This window comes from Sinocyclocheilus anshuiensis, unplaced genomic scaffold (assembly GCF_001515605.1).
Source record: "Sinocyclocheilus anshuiensis isolate Anshui unplaced genomic scaffold, SAMN03320099.WGS_v1.1 scaffold1719, whole genome shotgun sequence".
NCBI classification, from domain to species: domain Eukaryota; kingdom Metazoa; phylum Chordata; class Actinopteri; order Cypriniformes; family Cyprinidae; genus Sinocyclocheilus; species Sinocyclocheilus anshuiensis.
In genome coordinates this window covers 646393-665793 of record NW_015551147.1, presented here as the reverse complement: position 1 = coordinate 665793, position 19401 = coordinate 646393, and the positions used below count along the sequence as shown (strand labels likewise).

The window sequence follows — 19401 nt, the reverse complement described above, 5'->3', positions numbered from 1 at the left end:
AATGATGATTATAGTTCAACATTATAATTCAACATCCACCATGTTAATGACAGAAAGAAAACTGTCTTTAACTGTTAGGTCACAATGTAAGTATTTAATTCTCATGTGGAGGGGTTAAGAAATATATTTTCACATTTATATTTATATAAAGAGATAATATATTTTCTAAATAATTATATAAAATCACCTGTCTGAGGGTTGCAAGATACAAGAAATCTTATGGAATTAAAAGAAAATACACATTAACTCCATTAATTAGGGAAACATGGCGCTTGATGAAGTGCCCTAAACCCTGTGGCGTTTGGTGCTGAGTGGCAGATGTCATGTGTAACATTCAATAACTAACCTTGAGGAGTGGGACAGCCTTGCAAGTTCCTAGCCCTTTTCAGAACATCTCCCAATCTGGCTCCAATCTGTCACAGGGATGCAGAAGTGGAGCTCCATGAGTGCGCAGGCTTCCATTTCCCCAAGGCCATCCCATCCGCCTCATTCTCATACTGTAAGCCCTAAAGACTATATTAAAAAAGATATAAAAGCATCTTTTCTTCAAGAATGACAAGATAACTACTACTGCCTTTGGATTAAGGGCCTCAAAATTCACTTAAGGTGCCTTTTAAGAACAAATATATGAAAAACAATGGATATATTATATGGAAATTAACAATGAATATAAAAGGAAGAGGCTTGGAGTGATGACAGTTTTAAAATAAAAAATATCTGAATAGTAAATACGGCATTAAACTAACATCTGACCATAATAAATAGTGTGTTGCAAGTGAATTCTTGCATTTAAACCAACCACAACCCATATGTATGAGGGCATACTATACATTCAGCTCATTTTCTCAGCTAAGTGCCATTACCCATAATCCACCATAAGCAAGGGAGAGTGCCTGTCCTCATGGTCCTTATATATATATATATATATATATATATATATATATATATATATAATATATGTCGTCACAAATATGTCAGTCAATTAAAATATTTAATCACGATTAATCACAATTCTCAGAGTTAATCGTAAAGAATGTGCTTCTGGGGTGAATTGTATTCGTCTCTTAAAAACTGAAAAGTATTTTATTACCGTTAAGATGTCCTTCATCCGTAACGCAATCACTGACCGAAATCGCTGTTGTTTAAATATGGTGCGTTATGTTTATATGTCACTCACTACAATGAACGTCATGAACCCAAAAACATCGATAGAGTTCCGCCAACCAGCGTTTACATGAAGCAGAATAAAATTAAGTTAATGTAAAACTTGTTAATCGCGTTAAACGCGGAAAATAGGCTACGGGCAAAACCTTTAGAATTAATCGGGTGTCAACGCGCCATTTTTCCACAGCTCAAAATATGAAGTAAAGAAGAATCAGAAGACTGTTTGGAGAATAAATCTGGTTCCTCCTCATGTTTCCAGGGAGGCAGCACTAGTTGTGGCACTGGTGAAGACGCATGTCTATAGTGCGGCCTGCAGGGTTGGCAAGAGGATGCAGTGGGGCATGCAGATATGGCAGCGTTAGAGACCCGTCTGTCTCCCTCCCTGGGGCAAGACAGGCAATTTGTGGCAAATTTTGCACATATGCTCGATGACAGGCAGCCGGCGTCCTCTGCAGCTGCCAGCATAGAGAGATGGTGATCAGGCAATTTATGATTTTTTTTTCTTGAAGGACATTCTGTTGTGGTTATAATTTTGCTAATATGACATGGGCCGTGGAAGATATGGCTTCAAAACAGGAGAAACTTAAATACTCACACTGGGTATAGTGATTTGTATGACATACTACAGTTAAAAAAAACTACAGTTAAAAAAAATGTTTTTTTTTTTTTTTTTTAGGAAGGATGCATTAAATTGATCCTAAGTGAAAGTAACATTGTAACTAAAAAATGCTGTTTTTTATTAATCAAACTTTCTGGTCATCAAAGAATAATGAGAAAAATGTTTCACAGTTTCCACAAAAATATTAAGCGGCACAACTGTTTTCAAAATTGATAATAACAAATGTTTCTTGAAGACCAAATCAGCATATAAATATGATTTCTGAAGATTTTAGACTGCTGAAAGATTGGCCATCACATTTTAAATGTTTAAATTTGATTTGAAGGTATATTTAAATAGAATGGTTATTTTAAATTGTAATAATATTTCACAGTAGTTTTATTTTGGTGAGCATAAGAGACTTCTTTCAGAAACATGAAAAAAAAAAAATCTTACAGACCCCAAACTTTTGAAGGCTACAATAGTACCATAAAGTATTGCATTGTATTAATATCTATGCATTGATAATAACTTACTTTTGTGAAACATTTTTCTTGAAATGTGTGCTTGTATCTTGCTCTAATAATTTAAAGTACAAGAATGCATCAGTGATCTATAATGTATATCCATTTTGTTCAAAAGAATACTTGAATCTGAAGTCACCATGGAAATCATTTTTGATATTTTTGTACAGTTAAACATATAACAAGCATTATCATTTGATAGACTAAAGGCCTGTACTTCAGCAGATTCTATCACGGCGGCACTCATTAGAAATGTCAGCAATATTTAAATATCATTTCATGACGATGATAAAGAGTATCTTATTGATGGAATATCACTTAGTTTTACGGCTTATCTCATTGCAGGCCAGAAATCCAAGTTAACACGGATTAAATTGTCAAAGGAAAGACATCAGGAGGCAGACATCTCTATGAGTTAATCTTCTCACCCACTAATGAGTCTTCTACTGGATTGCTTAAATTAAAAGCAAATCTGAAGAGTGATTTGGCATGCTTGCTGAGAGCCTGTCCCACTACATAACGCATGAAGTGATTTGATTTTGCTCTCATTACTGTAATAATGCCCTGTTAGGACAAAACAATGAAATGACCAGGTTATCCGGATATTAAACAGTTCCTGTTCGGAGCTCCGTCAACAGGGTGGCAAAGCCAGCTGAACAAAAGAATGAAGACTTTGGGAGAGGGCTGTAAGATTTAGGGCTTGAGTACTACTTGAGCTGTTTGATATAATTTATTATTTACTGACTTGACGTTCCACTGCTGTAAATGTCAGCTGAACTGTACAATGTCTTTAACAAGCTCTGAATGCTATTTCTCTCAAAACATGATTGGAACAGCTTTTCTAGTAAAAGCTCCTCTCCTGTCGCTTTTTAATATTGAATAAACACTATAACACAGTGACAGGCTTATGTTAAGGGCTCTTTACAATGAGAAAGCAGAAATATGTTTTTGTTATACTTCTGATTAAAATTGAGATCATATGATTGCTGCTTTAGCGCTGATCTTTGCTCTGCCGGCTGGCTTCCTGATGCATGCGAAGGGGATTTTACACAGTGACAGTAATCATCCTCTTTATCACTGACTGTCCTTTCATTTTAGAACAAAGAACAGCTAATCCTCATAAATGTTATTGCTAATACCAAAGCATTGTTTTTTTCTTGTTGTAAAGCATGAAATTAGTAGGTAAAGGAGATGTTAAAGTGTGGACATACCATCAAATCTCTTGCTAATACCAAAACATTATTTTCTTTCTTGTTGAAAGGCAGATATGTTAAAGTGGACAGTCCATTAAATCCGTTTTATAAATACCAGATTGTCCCTGAAATGAGTGTTATGCACTGATGCACTGCTATTTAAAAGTTTTAAAAAGAATAAGACCATGATATTTTAGCAGCTCCATTTATTTCTACGTATTTTTAGAATGAAAATCCCAAAATTAGAATTGCTATTAAAGTGCCTATACAGTATGTGCAGTTTATACATGCTGACTCAAAAGAAATGAGGGATATTACCATAATTTTTAATGGCAGAAGGGTTTAACAAACTGGGTGTGTAAAATATTGATTCATTATGGAAAACCCATGATAAATGAATTTCTGATTTATTGCAATATATCAAAATCATATTTAATCATAAATGAAACTGTAACTCAATTGCAAATACATAAGAATACTGTTATTGTTTGATTATTGGTTGGTTAGTGTGAGCTGCATTATAAGATCTGTTGCGCATAATGTGCAGAGGTTAGAGGTGACTTTATCACTGACTTTAGTCTATTCTTCATGTGTGTTTCCTCAGCATTATCACATGCTAAACTTCACGCACATCTCTGTGTTTAGGCTTTTTGGTAGTATAGGACAGATAATGTGCATTATTTTATTTGACTTATTTATTTATTTCTGCTCTAGTCTTGTCCAAATGAACTAAAGTGATGGTGAGAGAGTCAGAGAGGATTTGCTTTTAGTTGAGATTCTCCCTGTTTTTGTGATTTACGGAACATTTCCTTCAGATTAGCCAGCCCACGCAGAGCACATTAACTAAAGTAAATTTATTAAAATTATTCCATTATTATTATTATAATTTCCCTTGTCTGCTCTCAGAAAAACATTATATAATGAATCAAAAAAGGCATTAGCTCCTTTATCCTTTTATATTCTGTCTATAAAAGGTAGTATGTTGGTGGATGAGAATTGGATTTGAACAGGCTAATGCCATCCATAACAAATGAGACTCTGGATGAGGTTTTAACGTGCAGCAGAGCATCATGGGAAATCTCAGGGCTGTTACCTTCACTGAGGACAAATTCTCAAAAACCATATCATGGTACATTTCAAAAATAATTATTTGATAGTTTTTTAGTTTACTTTTCTGAAGTTTTACCAACATGCAACTTTCAAGAACTCTTTCAGAAGTGAATGCATCTTTATGAAGCTTTTAAGATTTTTTTTTTTTCAAGCTGAAGCGTACGAAAAGTAAGGTTGGATAAATGTGTGGTTTTTAATAGTCATGAACTATTAATGAACTAGTTCACCTTATTATTCTGTGAGATATTTTGTTGCAATGAAGATAATTTTTGAATGTTGTAAGTCTTATTTGACTCTTAGTTCATAATTAATAATTAAAGGAGCCCGAATGATCTCATATAAGGTTACGTCAACCTTTTTATGTAAGTAATGGTGGCTAAAACCTTGCTTTCAGAATGGGTTCTAGTTAAAAATCTCTCAGCATTTTTAAAAACAAAGGATTTAGAGCAGGATTTTATTCACAATAAGTATATTAGAATAACTGTTAATCGATGACTCCTATTACATCTCTTAAATCTTCAGTTGGATTACAAGAACATCTGGACAGCGAGAAATGTCTTCAATTTATCCTCAAATTATTGTATATATGTAGTCCACGCAGGACATATATACAGTATGATTAAATGTGACCATACAAGGAGGTTTGTTTCTGTTCAGTATGTGATGGTACAGTTTGGGTGTAATTGCTTTTGCGTCAATAGTCTCTGCTCATTCTGTTACAACAGTGATAGATGGTTTCTTAAGAGCCCAAAATGAAAGTATTTGAAAAGACAAAAAAAAAAAAACATGACCTAATCCCATTGGATTATTTACGCTGCCTTCTACACGATTAAACTACAAAAATGAAATTAAAATGTGTGTTCAATAGGATTTTCAGGGAATTTCCTGCAATTGTGCTTGGAAAAAAAAACACTGATAATAAGGAACAATAACTAATTCCGTTACAGTAGATCTAATGTTATTTTGCATGCTCTGGGGTCTTGTATTTTTAGATTAACAGAGCAAGATTAAATTATTTCATTCTAGGAAGATTTTAGATTTCTTATTTTTTGTGTTTACATTAGACCTGAAAAAAGTAATCTATGCTATTACAAAACAGAACAGTCTAATAAAGAAATCCATTTAAAAGGCTTGTGTGTAAATAGCAGATTTATGTACGTGTTTTGAATGCCACTGAATTAAGAGAAAAATAAGTTTGCATAGGATAACACTGATAATAAGGAACAATAACTAATTCCGTTACAGTAGATCTAATGTTATTTTGCATGCTCTGGGGTCTTGTATTTTTAGATTAACAGAGCAAGATTAAATTATTTCATTCTAGGAAGATTTTAGATTTCTTATTTTTTGTGTTTACATTAGACCTGAAAAAAGTAATCTATGCTATTACAAAACAGAACAGTCTAATAAAGAAATCCATTTAAAAGGCTTGTGTGTAAATAGCAGATTAACGTTATAATGTTTTGAATGCCACTGAATTAAGAGAAAAATAAGTTTGCATAGGATAAATATTCAAATGTGCTATTTAAATATGCAACATGCACATATAAGGAAATCAATTCAAATATGATTTAAATTTATTTAACAAATTTAGATTGGCACTTGTTTTACTTGTTTTAAAAAATACAAGGCAGGTTAATAGGGCAGGGTGTTTGGGATATATCAGTGATTGTGTATTTCAACCCATTTTACATCAGCTGAGTCCAAGTGACTGGATTAGTGGTCTTACTATAGAGCAGGGATCCTCAAATCTGGCCCACGACATCCACTTTCCTGCAGAGTTTAGCTCTAACCCTAATCAAACACACCTGAGCAAGCTAATCAATGTCTTCAGGATCATTAGAAAATCACAGGTAGGTGAGTTTAATCAGGGTTGGAGCTAAACTCTGCAGCGCATTGGCCCTCCAGGGCTAGATTTGAGGAAACCTGCATAGAGCGTGGCTCTTAATAATGTGATGTAATTGCTATGAATTTGCTTTAAATGGTTATGCAGACCACATAACTAATGGTTTAATCATCATTGTTAAAATGTGAAGGGGAGATTAAGGGACCATTAAACATTAAATTGCTAAAAGCTATTAAGAGCTTACATGCACTGTAAAAAAAAATCATTTTAATTGTGAAAGATTATAAAAAATGCTATAAAAACAGTAAAAACCTATCCATTGGTTAATGGTAATTTTCCTTATATATGTAATACTGTAATAAATGTAACCTTACATGTTAAATGTACAATTTATGGAAGTGAAAATGAACAAGTCATCTTATAATTTACACTGGAAAAATGTAAACTGACATTCCTAGAGTTCTCTGCATGCGTGACAGCTCACATTTGATGCTATTTTGTTTCAATAATTGTTTCTTAATAGTTTTTGTTATTAGTTATGTACATTAGGGTTTTAACTCTTTAATGTGTATTGCTTTATTTCAGTGTCATGTGTGTTACCATGGTATTTTGTGTATGTTTCACCTCAGCTTGTGGCTTGTGATGAGCTTTAATCCTTCATATAGCTTTCTATTTAAAGGAATAGCTCACCCAAAAATGAAAAAAATTTCCCAATGGATCTGCTGCAGATTTACTGGTTTATTTATTTATTTATTTATTTATTCAGTTTTAAAATGTAAAATTTACAGGTTGTTTTGTAAACATGTTTAAATTTTTCTGTTGTTTTATACGTTTTTTTTTTTTTTGTAAAAACTGTATGTTTATACATGTGTTAAATTCCAAAACTCTGATGCTATATTGAAGAGTTCAAACATACACAGTTATTGGAAAAGAAATTACCCGAAAAGACTTGTGGTGGAGAACATGTACATTGGCTCTTCAGCTAAATGAAGAAAATGAACAGCAGAAGTTTTATGAAAACACCTTTTATCACTAATAATTGCACCACTGTTTGTTGATCTTCCATCCCTTTTTTTCTCTCTCTCAGTTCTTTAGAATCCACATGCAGTATGCAAACTGCCACTCAGCCCATTATTGGTGAGTAAAAAGACAGAGATCAGGTCATTTATTCAGTGCTGAGGGGGGCAAGGAGGAGGCGTCGTGCTTTCTGCTGCAACTGTTGAGGTACGTCTGTAATGCTTAAGATATAATGGGGGAAGTCATGTATGCATCGCTCTTTGAGGGGGGGCGGTCAGAGTGCAACAGTTTGGAGGGATGGCCATCGTCCCCTTCCCCCTCAAAGCAGTCCGCCCACACTGATTTTTGATAAGTGAGAACGGTCTTATATTAGGCGGGCCATTGCCCCTCACCCCTGTAGGACCTTGTGTCCTAGATAGATGCGCTCACACACATACATGCACGTAAAATGAGAGCATATGGTCCTTTCAAGCTCGCACTGTGCTCGCAGACACACTCAATAGGAAGTGTCAAATGAATATCATCAAAACCATCTCCATCCCCCTCATTATGGGTCACTCATTGGCTGAAATTTGCGCTCAGATGGGGGCGTCACATCATGTTGAATGAGAAAGTGTAGGAGGGAACCACAAATTGGCCCATATAGCAGGCCTAATGATGGTTAATTAAGGTAATGAATGGAGATGCGCCACAGGTCATGTAGCTGCCACAGCCTGGTAAACTTTAACAAAACTCATAGGGCCATGGTAGAGAGACCAGCTGGTGCCATATTGACAACAGCACAATGAAAGTATAATTGGCTCTCTGGGTCTCATGGTTAAGAGGGAAGCATTAAATAATGGAAATGGTGCTTGAAAATGGCAACTTTAAAGCATTTGTGCAGAACCTGTTGCTATAACAAGCATATAATCTTCCTAAAATCATATTTAAGCAATCATAAAAACAATAGGTGTACTGCTCAAAACTAAGACAAACATATTCAGACTAATTCCACTGCTTTTATATTTTGTTTTCTATAGTGAAATTTATAAATTTTGTGGCTTAAGTGACCAAATGCTTGTATGGGCCACGTCTTAACTCGATTCAGATTAAATCTGCTCAAATAAAATGAATCAGCAGATTCAAATTATAAGCAAAACAATTATATGTGAGTGGAATTTTTTGGGATACTGCAATTCAGAGCCAATTAGGCTACTTTCCTTGGGATTTAATTTTAGTGAATTACTTTTCTCAACCAAAACTAAGGGACTCAAATGGGAATAATAAAGGGGGAAAGTATCAGTGAACGAATTATTTTACAATCTAAACTTAAAAAATGAATTAATAGCATTAATCATGTTAGTTTTTGGCGTGTCTTCATTAATATAGCTATAAAACAGCAAACTAACAAAAGCATTTAAGCCGATTTATCATAAACTACAATTATGAGTCTGTCTACCGAAAATAGTTGAACGTAACAAAATTATACAAGAGTAATCTGTATTGTCTTTTCAAACACATATCGCTCATATGACATTGCTGCCAGTTACGCTGCCGGGTGTGTGAGGGCGCGCCTGTGCAGCGTGTATTCGCTCCACGTCATCTCCACGCTGGACGTTACTGACGTAATCAAAACGAGACAAGAAGAGTTTTAATAATATTTCAAAAGGAATATTAAAATCTCATCATGGGTATTCATCGACACTGAAAACACGACTTGCACTCGAAGGAGTATGATCTTGCTACAGAGAGCTAGGTATAACGGTCTTAAATATATTTACTACATTGTTGACTCATAATACTGAGATTGATATCCACTCTCACACTATTCTTGAGAAATTAGACAAAATTGAATTTTAATAAAGTAAAAGTAAAGTATAAAGTTGTTATTTTGGATGAATATGCTCACCATATCTGTTTAGGGGCATCTCTGGTATTTTCTTATACAGTGTGTGTATAAGAATAACCTGGACAGATACTAAATTAATGTGTCAAATATTCATTATAAATATTGGCAAATCAAGAATTCGCTTATATGTATAACTTACATAACTATCTATTGAACTGTCGTCACAGTCAGAAAATCAGTTCTGACAAATTAACCGTATTTTTCATATAACGCATACATTAAATAGAGCAGCTGTTTGTTTTTCAGGTGTTGCTAGGTACTAGTAGGAACGGTTTAAAAATAACGAAACTTTCTACATATCCCAAAACAATTATTTACAATTTGTGTGATGAAGATGACATATCATAGTTGTGGCAGAATATAAGTTATATTTGTTATATTTGAATTTTTCATGAATTGAGTTATAACCGGTATGTAAATATGTCTACATGTAATTGTCTGTTAGTTGTAAGTCAGCTGGGTGAGTGATATTTCATACTTGTTTGTCTTATAGCAAATAAAAACTCATTGTTTTTTTGTTTTGTTTCTTTGGTTCTGGAGGTAGTGGAGAGAGCTGAGAAGCCTGCTGCATTTGCAAATTGACTCCACATCATGTACCTCTGGCTGCCATTATGAGGTTCCCAAAGCTAGCTTTCGTCTTTATGTTTGTGGGCTGCCTGGTGGTCTACCTCACCTACGTCAAACACTATTATGATGACTCCAAACCACCAGTATCTGACCAGCTGCCCCAGCATAGGATGGACACCCATAAACAGTTGACCTCAGCTCAGGTGGTCAGTGAAAATTTCCAGTATGGTATTATGTTTGATGCTGGAAGCACTGGAACCCGGATTCACATCTTCAAATTTCAGATCGAGCCAAATGGTATGTTAAAATTTAAGAGGTTTAGTTTTAGTTAAGTTTTTATTTAAACTTATTTCATATATACAGCTTAATTTCTATAATTTTTTTCATCTAATATTTATTTATTTATTTATTCAGTTTTAAAATGTAAAATTTACAGGTTGTTTTGTAAACATGTTTAAATTTTTCTGTTGTTTTATACTTTTTTTTTTTTTTGTAAAAACTGTATGTTTATACATGTGTTAAATTCCAAAACTCTGATGCTATATTGAAGAGTTCAAACATACACAGTTATTGGAAAAGAAATTACCCGAAAAGACTTGTGGTGGAGAACATGTACATTGGCTCTTCAGCTAAATGAAGAAAATGAACAGCAGAAGTTTTATGAAAACACCTTTTATCACTAATAATTGCACCACTGTTTGTTGATCTTCCATCCCTTTTTTTCTCTCTCTCAGTTCTTTAGAATCCACATGCAGTATGCAAACTGCCACTCAGCCCATTATTGGTGAGTAAAAAGACAGAGATCAGGTCATTTATTCAGTGCTGAGGGGGGCAAGGAGGAGGCGTCGTGCTTTCTGCTGCAACTGTTGAGGTACGTCTGTAATGCTTAAGATATAATGGGGGAAGTCATGTATGCATCGCTCTTTGAGGGGGGGCGGTCAGAGTGCAACAGTTTGGAGGGATGGCCATCGTCCCCTTCCCCCTCAAAGCAGTCCGCCCACACTGATTTTTGATAAGTGAGAACGGTCTTATATTAGGCGGGCCATTGCCCCTCACCCCTGTAGGACCTTGTGTCCTAGATAGATGCGCTCACACACATACATGCACGTAAAATGAGAGCATATGGTCCTTTCAAGCTCGCACTGTGCTCGCAGACACACTCAATAGGAAGTGTCAAATGAATATCATCAAAACCATCTCCATCCCCCTCATTATGGGTCACTCATTGGCTGAAATTTGCGCTCAGATGGGGGCGTCACATCATGTTGAATGAGAAAGTGTAGGAGGGAACCACAAATTGGCCCATATAGCAGGCCTAATGATGGTTAATTAAGGTAATGAATGGAGATGCGCCACAGGTCATGTAGCTGCCACAGCCTGGTAAACTTTAACAAAACTCATAGGGCCATGGTAGAGAGACCAGCTGGTGCCATATTGACAACAGCACAATGAAAGTATAATTGGCTCTCTGGGTCTCATGGTTAAGAGGGAAGCATTAAATAATGGAAATGGTGCTTGAAAATGGCAACTTTAAAGCATTTGTGCAGAACCTGTTGCTATAACAAGCATATAATCTTCCTAAAATCATATTTAAGCAATCATAAAAACAATAGGTGTACTGCTCAAAACTAAGACAAACATATTCAGACTAATTCCACTGCTTTTATATTTTGTTTTCTATAGTGAAATTTATAAATTTTGTGGCTTAAGTGACCAAATGCTTGTATGGGCCACGTCTTAACTCGATTCAGATTAAATCTGCTCAAATAAAATGAATCAGCAGATTCAAATTATAAGCAAAACAATTATATGTGAGTGGAATTTTTTGGGATACTGCAATTCAGAGCCAATTAGGCTACTTTCCTTGGGATTTAATTTTAGTGAATTACTTTTCTCAACCAAAACTAAGGGACTCAAATGGGAATAATAAAGGGGGAAAGTATCAGTGAACGAATTATTTTACAATCTAAACTTAAAAAATGAATTAATAGCATTAATCATGTTAGTTTTTGGCGTGTCTTCATTAATATAGCTATAAAACAGCAAACTAACAAAAGCATTTAAGCCGATTTATCATAAACTACAATTATGAGTCTGTCTACCGAAAATAGTTGAACGTAACAAAATTATACAAGAGTAATCTGTATTGTCTTTTCAAACACATATCGCTCATATGACATTGCTGCCAGTTACGCTGCCGGGTGTGTGAGGGCGCGCCTGTGCAGCGTGTATTCGCTCCACGTCATCTCCACGCTGGACGTTACTGACGTAATCAAAACGAGACAAGAAGAGTTTTAATAATATTTCAAAAGGAATATTAAAATCTCATCATGGGTATTCATCGACACTGAAAACACGACTTGCACTCGAAGGAGTATGATCTTGCTACAGAGAGCTAGGTATAACGGTCTTAAATATATTTACTACATTGTTGACTCATAATACTGAGATTGATATCCACTCTCACACTATTCTTGAGAAATTAGACAAAATTGAATTTTAATAAAGTAAAAGTAAAGTATAAAGTTGTTATTTTGGATGAATATGCTCACCATATCTGTTTAGGGGCATCTCTGGTATTTTCTTATACAGTGTGTGTATAAGAATAACCTGGACAGATACTAAATTAATGTGTCAAATATTCATTATAAATATTGGCAAATCAAGAATTCGCTTATATGTATAACTTACATAACTCTATCTATTGAACTGCTAAACTTAAAAAATGAATTAATAGCATTAATCATGTTAGTTTTTGGCGTGTCTTCATTAATATAGCTATAAAACAGCAAACTAACAAAAGCATTTAAGCCGATTTATCATAAACTACAATTATGAGTCTGTCTACCGAAAATAGTTGAACGTAACAAAATTATACAAGAGTAATCTGTATTGTCTTTTCAAACACATATCGCTCATATGACATTGCTGCCAGTTACGCTGCCGGGTGTGTGAGGGCGCGCCTGTGCAGCGTGTATTCGCTCCACGTCATCTCCACGCTGGACGTTACTGACGTAATCAAAACGAGACAAGAAGAGTTTTAATAATATTTCAAAAGGAATATTAAAATCTCATCATGGGTATTCATCGACACTGAAAACACGACTTGCACTCGAAGGAGTATGATCTTGCTACAGAGAGCTAGGTATAACGGTCTTAAATATATTTACTACATTGTTGACTCATAATACTGAGATTGATATCCACTCTCACACTATTCTTGAGAAATTAGACAAAATTGAATTTTAATAAAGTAAAAGTAAAGTATAAAGTTGTTATTTTGGATGAATATGCTCACCATATCTGTTTAGGGGCATCTCTGGTATTTTCTTATACAGTGTGTGTATAAGAATAACCTGGACAGATACTAAATTAATGTGTCAAATATTAATTATAAATATTGGCAAATCAAGAATTCGCTTATATGTATAACTTACATAACTATCTATTGAACTGTCGTCACAGTCAGAAAATCAGTTCTGACAAATTAACCGTATTTTTCATATAACGCATACATTAAATAGAGCAGCTGTTTGTTTTTCAGGTGTTGCTAGGTACTAGTAGGAACGGTTTAAAAATAACGAAACTTTCTACATATCCCAAAACAATTATTTACAATTTGTGTGATGAAGATGACATATCATAGTTGTGGCAGAATATAAGTTATATTTGTTATATTTGAATTTTTCATGAATTGAGTTATAACCGGTATGTAAATATGTCTACATGTAATTGTCTGTTAGTTGTAAGTCAGCTGGGTGAGTGATATTTCATACTTGTTTGTCTTATAGCAAATAAAAACTCATTGTTTTTTTGTTTTGTTTCTTTGGTTCTGGAGGTAGTGGAGAGAGCTGAGAAGCCTGCTGCATTTGCAAATTGACTCCACATCATGTACCTCTGGCTGCCATTATGAGGTTCCCAAAGCTAGCTTTCGTCTTTATGTTTGTGGGCTGCCTGGTGGTCTACCTCACCTACGTCAAACACTATTATGATGACTCCAAACCACCAGTATCTGACCAGCTGCCCCAGCATAGGATGGACACCCATAAACAGTTGACCTCAGCTCAGGTGGTCAGTGAAAATTTCCAGTATGGTATTATGTTTGATGCTGGAAGCACTGGAACCCGGATTCACATCTTCAAATTTCAGATCGAGCCAAATGGTATGTTAAAATTTAAGAGGTATTTGAGTTCACTTGTCCATTTCAGTCCACTTAGAGAAACACTGCCAAATTTTCAGCCTGTTCCACATAACAAAAGCTTTTTCATAACAATTACTACAGAATTTTCTTCTGAAAATGTAGTCTGGTAACTTTAAATATGGATAACAACAAACTAGCAAGCAGTGTTATTATTATTAACTAAAACTTAAAAAAAAAAATGTTTTTGTTAATTGATACAAAGCTGAATTCAAATAAAATGTAAATGTTAGATAAAAAAGTAAAATGACTAAAACTGAAATAAAAATAAAGCTAAATTGAAATGTTAAAAAAAAGAGCACAGGCACAAAAAATACTTTAATAGTTTATAAATAATAATAAAATAGCACTAAATATATTTCCCACCAAAATACATAGTTACTAAAGTCATTGGTAAATGGTAAAATTAATTGAAAAAATTAACTGATAATGATTTTATAGTAGTATCAATAAATATAGCTATGGTATTTTGGAGGAAATTATGGTTATGGTGGTTAATGTTTGTATTGGCTGGTTAGATCAATTTAACTATTTATATAAAACAAACTGTGGTATTTGAAAACTAGTAGCCAAAATGTATTTTGACAGTTGTGGCTGTTATAGAAATACCATAATGCTTACTCACCTAATTATTTATTAAGTTACCTGACTGCCGATTACCATAGTGTTACTATAGTAAAAAACCATGTATATGTTGACTGTGTGGGCATTATCCACAGATATTAGGTTTCCTGCCTAGCACAGCACTGATCGTCTAATGGCTTAGTTATCGCATCCCAATTCAGGGCTAAATCAGTTAAGTGCTGCTTTAGCCTTTATTGTTAAACCTATGATTGTCATATTATAATGGACAGCAAGTAGTCTATGCTATTAGGCACACTCTCTCATGCACACTCATGCCTGTTCACATCCTAGCTAAGCCTCATGGGTCAAAGGTCACATTGGAGAGTATGGTTGGGTTTTTATCAGAGGCTGAAACATTTGTTTATGTTCTTTATTATGCAAAGGTTGATATGATAACAAGCCATGTGGAACCCTAATACTGCAGTTAATGTTACACATATACAGTACATTTATGAATATCTTTTTATATATACACTACAAAAGTGTCAAAAGTTTGTTTTTAAAATCTTTGTGTGTTAACAGAAGCTCCTACATTAGCCCATGAGACATTTAGAGCTATAAAACCTGGACTGTCTGCATATGCTGATGACCCAGAAAAGGTAACCAGTAAAATGTGTTCAAGTTTTATAATTGTAAACCCATCACAAATGCCTCAGGGTTGTGATAGTATCTTTTTTTGTCTGCAGTTTAATGATTACAGTAATGTTGTTTTACAGAGTAAGGAAGGACTGTTGGAATTGTTAAATGTTGCTAAAGACACTGTTCCTGAGACATTATGGAGTTCTTCCCCGCTCATGCTCAGAGCCACGGCAGGGCTCAGACTGCTGCCCGGTGAGAAGGCCACAATCCTGCTGGACAAGGTCAAAGAACCATCAGTCGCCAAGTGAACATTCACTATATAGTTTTAATACTACAAATACTACAACACAATTTTGGGAGGTTTTAAATGACACTGTAACATTAGAAATGCTGTGATGCACAGTTCCAAAGCAACATTAATTTGTCAAGGGTGGAGTAAAATCTATTGTTTTATTTATTTTTTAATTCAGTAAGGATTATAGAAGTGTGTTAAAGGTTATGGAGATGAGAGCTATGTCTTCAGGCATTTCATGTTTAGCCTGTCCTCTTAGTATTTCCTAATTATGTCACAGTTTTCAGTATCTGTAACATGTCATGCCATTTTAAATCTCTTTGCTGCAGGTGAGGGAGGTGTTTAGCGAATGCTTGTTCCTGTATAGACCAGACAGTGTGTCAATCATGGATGGCACAGATGAAGGTACTGTGTCAATGACTTCTTTGCCATACTGTAAGATAATAATGTCAGGTTCGTAATAAAAAGAGTACTTGTTTTGAAATTGTAATAGATTGTAATGCAACTTTTAAGCATTGTGTAACCTTGCTGTAGGTTACAGATATCCATGGTGACTTTTTAGCATGTAATGCATTTAACAACAGCGCTTTTGATTACTGTATTTTGACAGTCAGATTATTTGAATAATTAATATTAAAATATTTTTCAGAATAATAATAACACTTTCATTTTAAGTCTAATTTGAAAATAAAGACTAAACAACCTTAATAATATATGTTTGTAACATTAATATATCGGCCAAAAAAAAAGACAAAGGTACATAACAAAATAACTAAAACTTAAAATAAACTCAAATTGAAAACTGAATATGAAATATGAAAATAAAAGCTAATTCAGAATGTTTTTTTAACTTTAATATGAATAATACTGTAATAACAATGCGGTAAATATATTTCCCACCAAAATACCATTGTTACTAAAGATGGTAAAATTCCTAAAAAACAAAAAATGAAAAGTAGGGGTACTTTAGGGTTTCTATTCAAGTAGATGATTGTAATGTTGCAGTGTTTTCCTGTGCTGTGATCCATGCAGAAGTCTGTCTGCCATGAATGTGAAACCAGCAGATGTTACTGTACATCTCTAGCTCGTCAAAAGCCTCTGGTCAGAAAGATATAAGTTGTAAATTGAAATTTTCTTCAGTAATAGCTTGAGCTGTGTGTATATTAACGATAGATAATGCGTATATGGAACTTTAATCCAATCCTTTAAAATAGTTCATACAAGTAATAATAAGCCCAGGGGATAATGTCCCGTGTGCACTATAATCTCTGCAAACAGATTAGCACCCATTAATTTGCTATACAGTAAATTCTAGTGTTTAGGAAAAGCCAAGTTGATACTACTTTTTTGTTGATATACAAGTTATTTTTGCTTAATGGGATATTTGAGATTTTGTTGTAAAATTAATGCTTAAACTCTGCAGTTCCATAACCGGATAATCTGAGTCTCATTATCAGTGCGAGTCTAAACTCTCCTGAACGCACAAGCTTACCCAACCAGATTAGTCCATCACAGCAAATCATACAGACTTATTGTTAATGCTGTGCGTAAGTGGTATATGTGAGGGAGACGGCAGGGATGGAGTTTATAGACACTAAGTGAGTTTGGTTATTTCTGTGGGCTAAAGCCCCTTACTTTGTTAAGATGCAACCTACATTCAAAACAAACATTGAGTTTTAGTATAAAGATCCGATGATGCACTCACTCAGAGAGTCTTTGCGATTTGGCTGGACCTTGACTTTGTTAATGCTAAACTCTTTAAATTCACCAGCATATGTTGTACACTACGGTTCAAACATTTTGGACAGATTTTTATTCAGTGAGAATGCATTGTGTTAATCAAAAGTGACAGCGAAGACATAATGTTATGAAAGGTTTCTATTTCAAATAAATGCTTTTATTCATCAAAGAATACTGAAAAATGTGTATCATGGTTTCCACTAAAATATTTGGCAGCACAACTGTTTTCAACATTGCTAATAATAAGAAATTATTCTTTAGCAGCAAATCAGCATGATTTCTGAAGGATCATGTGACACGAAAGACTGGAGTAAAATGGCTACTCATCACAGCAATTTTACAGTGTTTTGAAATAAATTGCACCCTAGGTGAGCATAAGAGACTCTTTCAAAAACATTAAAAAAATCTTACCTTCCCAAATTTGGAATGGTAGTATAGCTTTGAGTTGTTATACTTTAAAGGTCTCATATGATGATCTTTTTCTTTGTTTTTTTATTCCTAAAGGCACACTGATAATGTTGGTCATAAAGTTGGTTTCTGGTCCTTAAAATTAAAGTCTGTTTTTTAAGCTGCTGTGCCTTCAGGTTATTTATGAAAATTGTCCCCATCCTTAAAACACAACCTCTTTGCAAAGCTTTGAGACTTGAGAAAGAGTCTCAAAGATTCAGAAAGATGTGTGCAGACTGAAATGTTTAAGAATCTTGTTAAATAAAAAATGTCTGCTGCTAGTTTCTGAGGTTGGGACATTTCACAGACATGAAAACATTTCAAAAGTTCAAAACAAGATTTAAAAAAATAATATATATATTTTTTTGCAGCTTAGCTTCAGTAGATGTTCTTTTTGGGCTGGGATGACATTTTGTACCATGAAGCTAGTATTTTTTTTATAGTAATTCAATTCAAGTTTATTTGCACAGCGCTTTTCACAATGCAAATCATTGCTAAGCAGCTTTACAGAAAATTAAAGTTTCTACATTATATTTAGTAATAGCTTGTCAGTGGTGACTATCTCAAGTTGATGTCCATATGGCAGAAATGTACGGTTACATTAAAATCTTTTATCTAAAAAGTTCAAGGAAAATTTGACTTCTCAATGATATGACTCAATGGTGGTATGCAGAATTCTTGTACTAAAAATTAATGCACATTTGTATTTACACAGGCATGTCAGCGTGGATTACCATCAACTTTTTATTAGGTAAGCAAATTTTAGTAGTCACGTTATATTTCATGACATCAGCAACAAAACAATGACAGATTAATCTGGACACAAATTTATTTCCCTGCCCGCATGCCATTTTTGTTTTGTTTCTTTACTGTTACTTGAAAATGTTTGGTTTGACCTTAGTATTAGTTAGTTAAAGGTGACATATCATGAAAATCTGACTTTTCCAGGTTTTAAGTGCTATAATCAGGTCCCCGGTGCATCTACCAACCAAGGAAACGTGAAAAAGATTAACCCAGTAACTTTGTTTTGGTAAAGCCTTTTTCTGCAAGCATCTGAAAAAACGAGCGCGTCTGATTTCGCTCCCTTGGTGACGTGGCAAAGGGATCTCATTATAATATTACCGCCCCTTAATCTGTAAGTTTACACCCAAGGCGCCGTCATTTTGATTTAGCAAGCGACAACGGTGTATTAGTTCTAATGCCATGGCGAAAGTTTGAGCAAAACATGCTAACTGTTCTGTCTTTGGGGCCATTCACATATCACGTCTTTTGCACGCTCAAGTTCGTTATTTCAAATGTAGACGCGCGGCAGGCGCACTCATAATGGAAGCAACGCGGTCGCGATGTGGTTGCTTAGCAACGGCAGACGCCTCTGGAGCGCAAGCGCCCGAACGCTTTGGAAAAAAGTAGAAAGTTTTTAGGCGCGACATGTGAACGGCCCCTTTGGCTGCACAGAACACTATTAGGCTACGTCCACACGAAGCCAGAGCTTTCCCTATCCGATCTTTTTTTTCCCCCTCGTCTCAAGAAATATCTGCGTCCACACGAAACCACAAAACCGACACAAAACGATGTAGTATACATGCCAGACCAGTATGTGGCACTGTAATTCTG

General features: G+C 34.7%; 1 protein-coding gene across 17 annotated transcripts in view; it reads left to right on the top strand.

Moving 5' to 3' along the window:
- Nucleotides 1-6468: 6468 nt before the first annotated feature.
- The window catches only part of LOC107663308 (ectonucleoside triphosphate diphosphohydrolase 6-like), a 21844-nt gene continuing 8911 nt past the window's right edge, over nt 6469-19401 (top strand). For 2 of the 17 annotated variants that reach the window (XM_016453511.1, XM_016453495.1), the window contains exons 1-6: nt 12870-13052; nt 13746-14069; nt 15252-15328; nt 15446-15589; nt 15930-16005; nt 18503-18538. In XM_016453511.1, coding sequence (XP_016308997.1) covers nt 13817-14069; nt 15252-15328; nt 15446-15589; nt 15930-16005; nt 18503-18538 — 586 coding nt within the window. In that variant the 5' untranslated portion in view covers nt 12870-13052; nt 13746-13816. The other 15 variants (XM_016453508.1, XM_016453507.1, XM_016453506.1 and 12 more) reach the window with 15 other exon arrangements.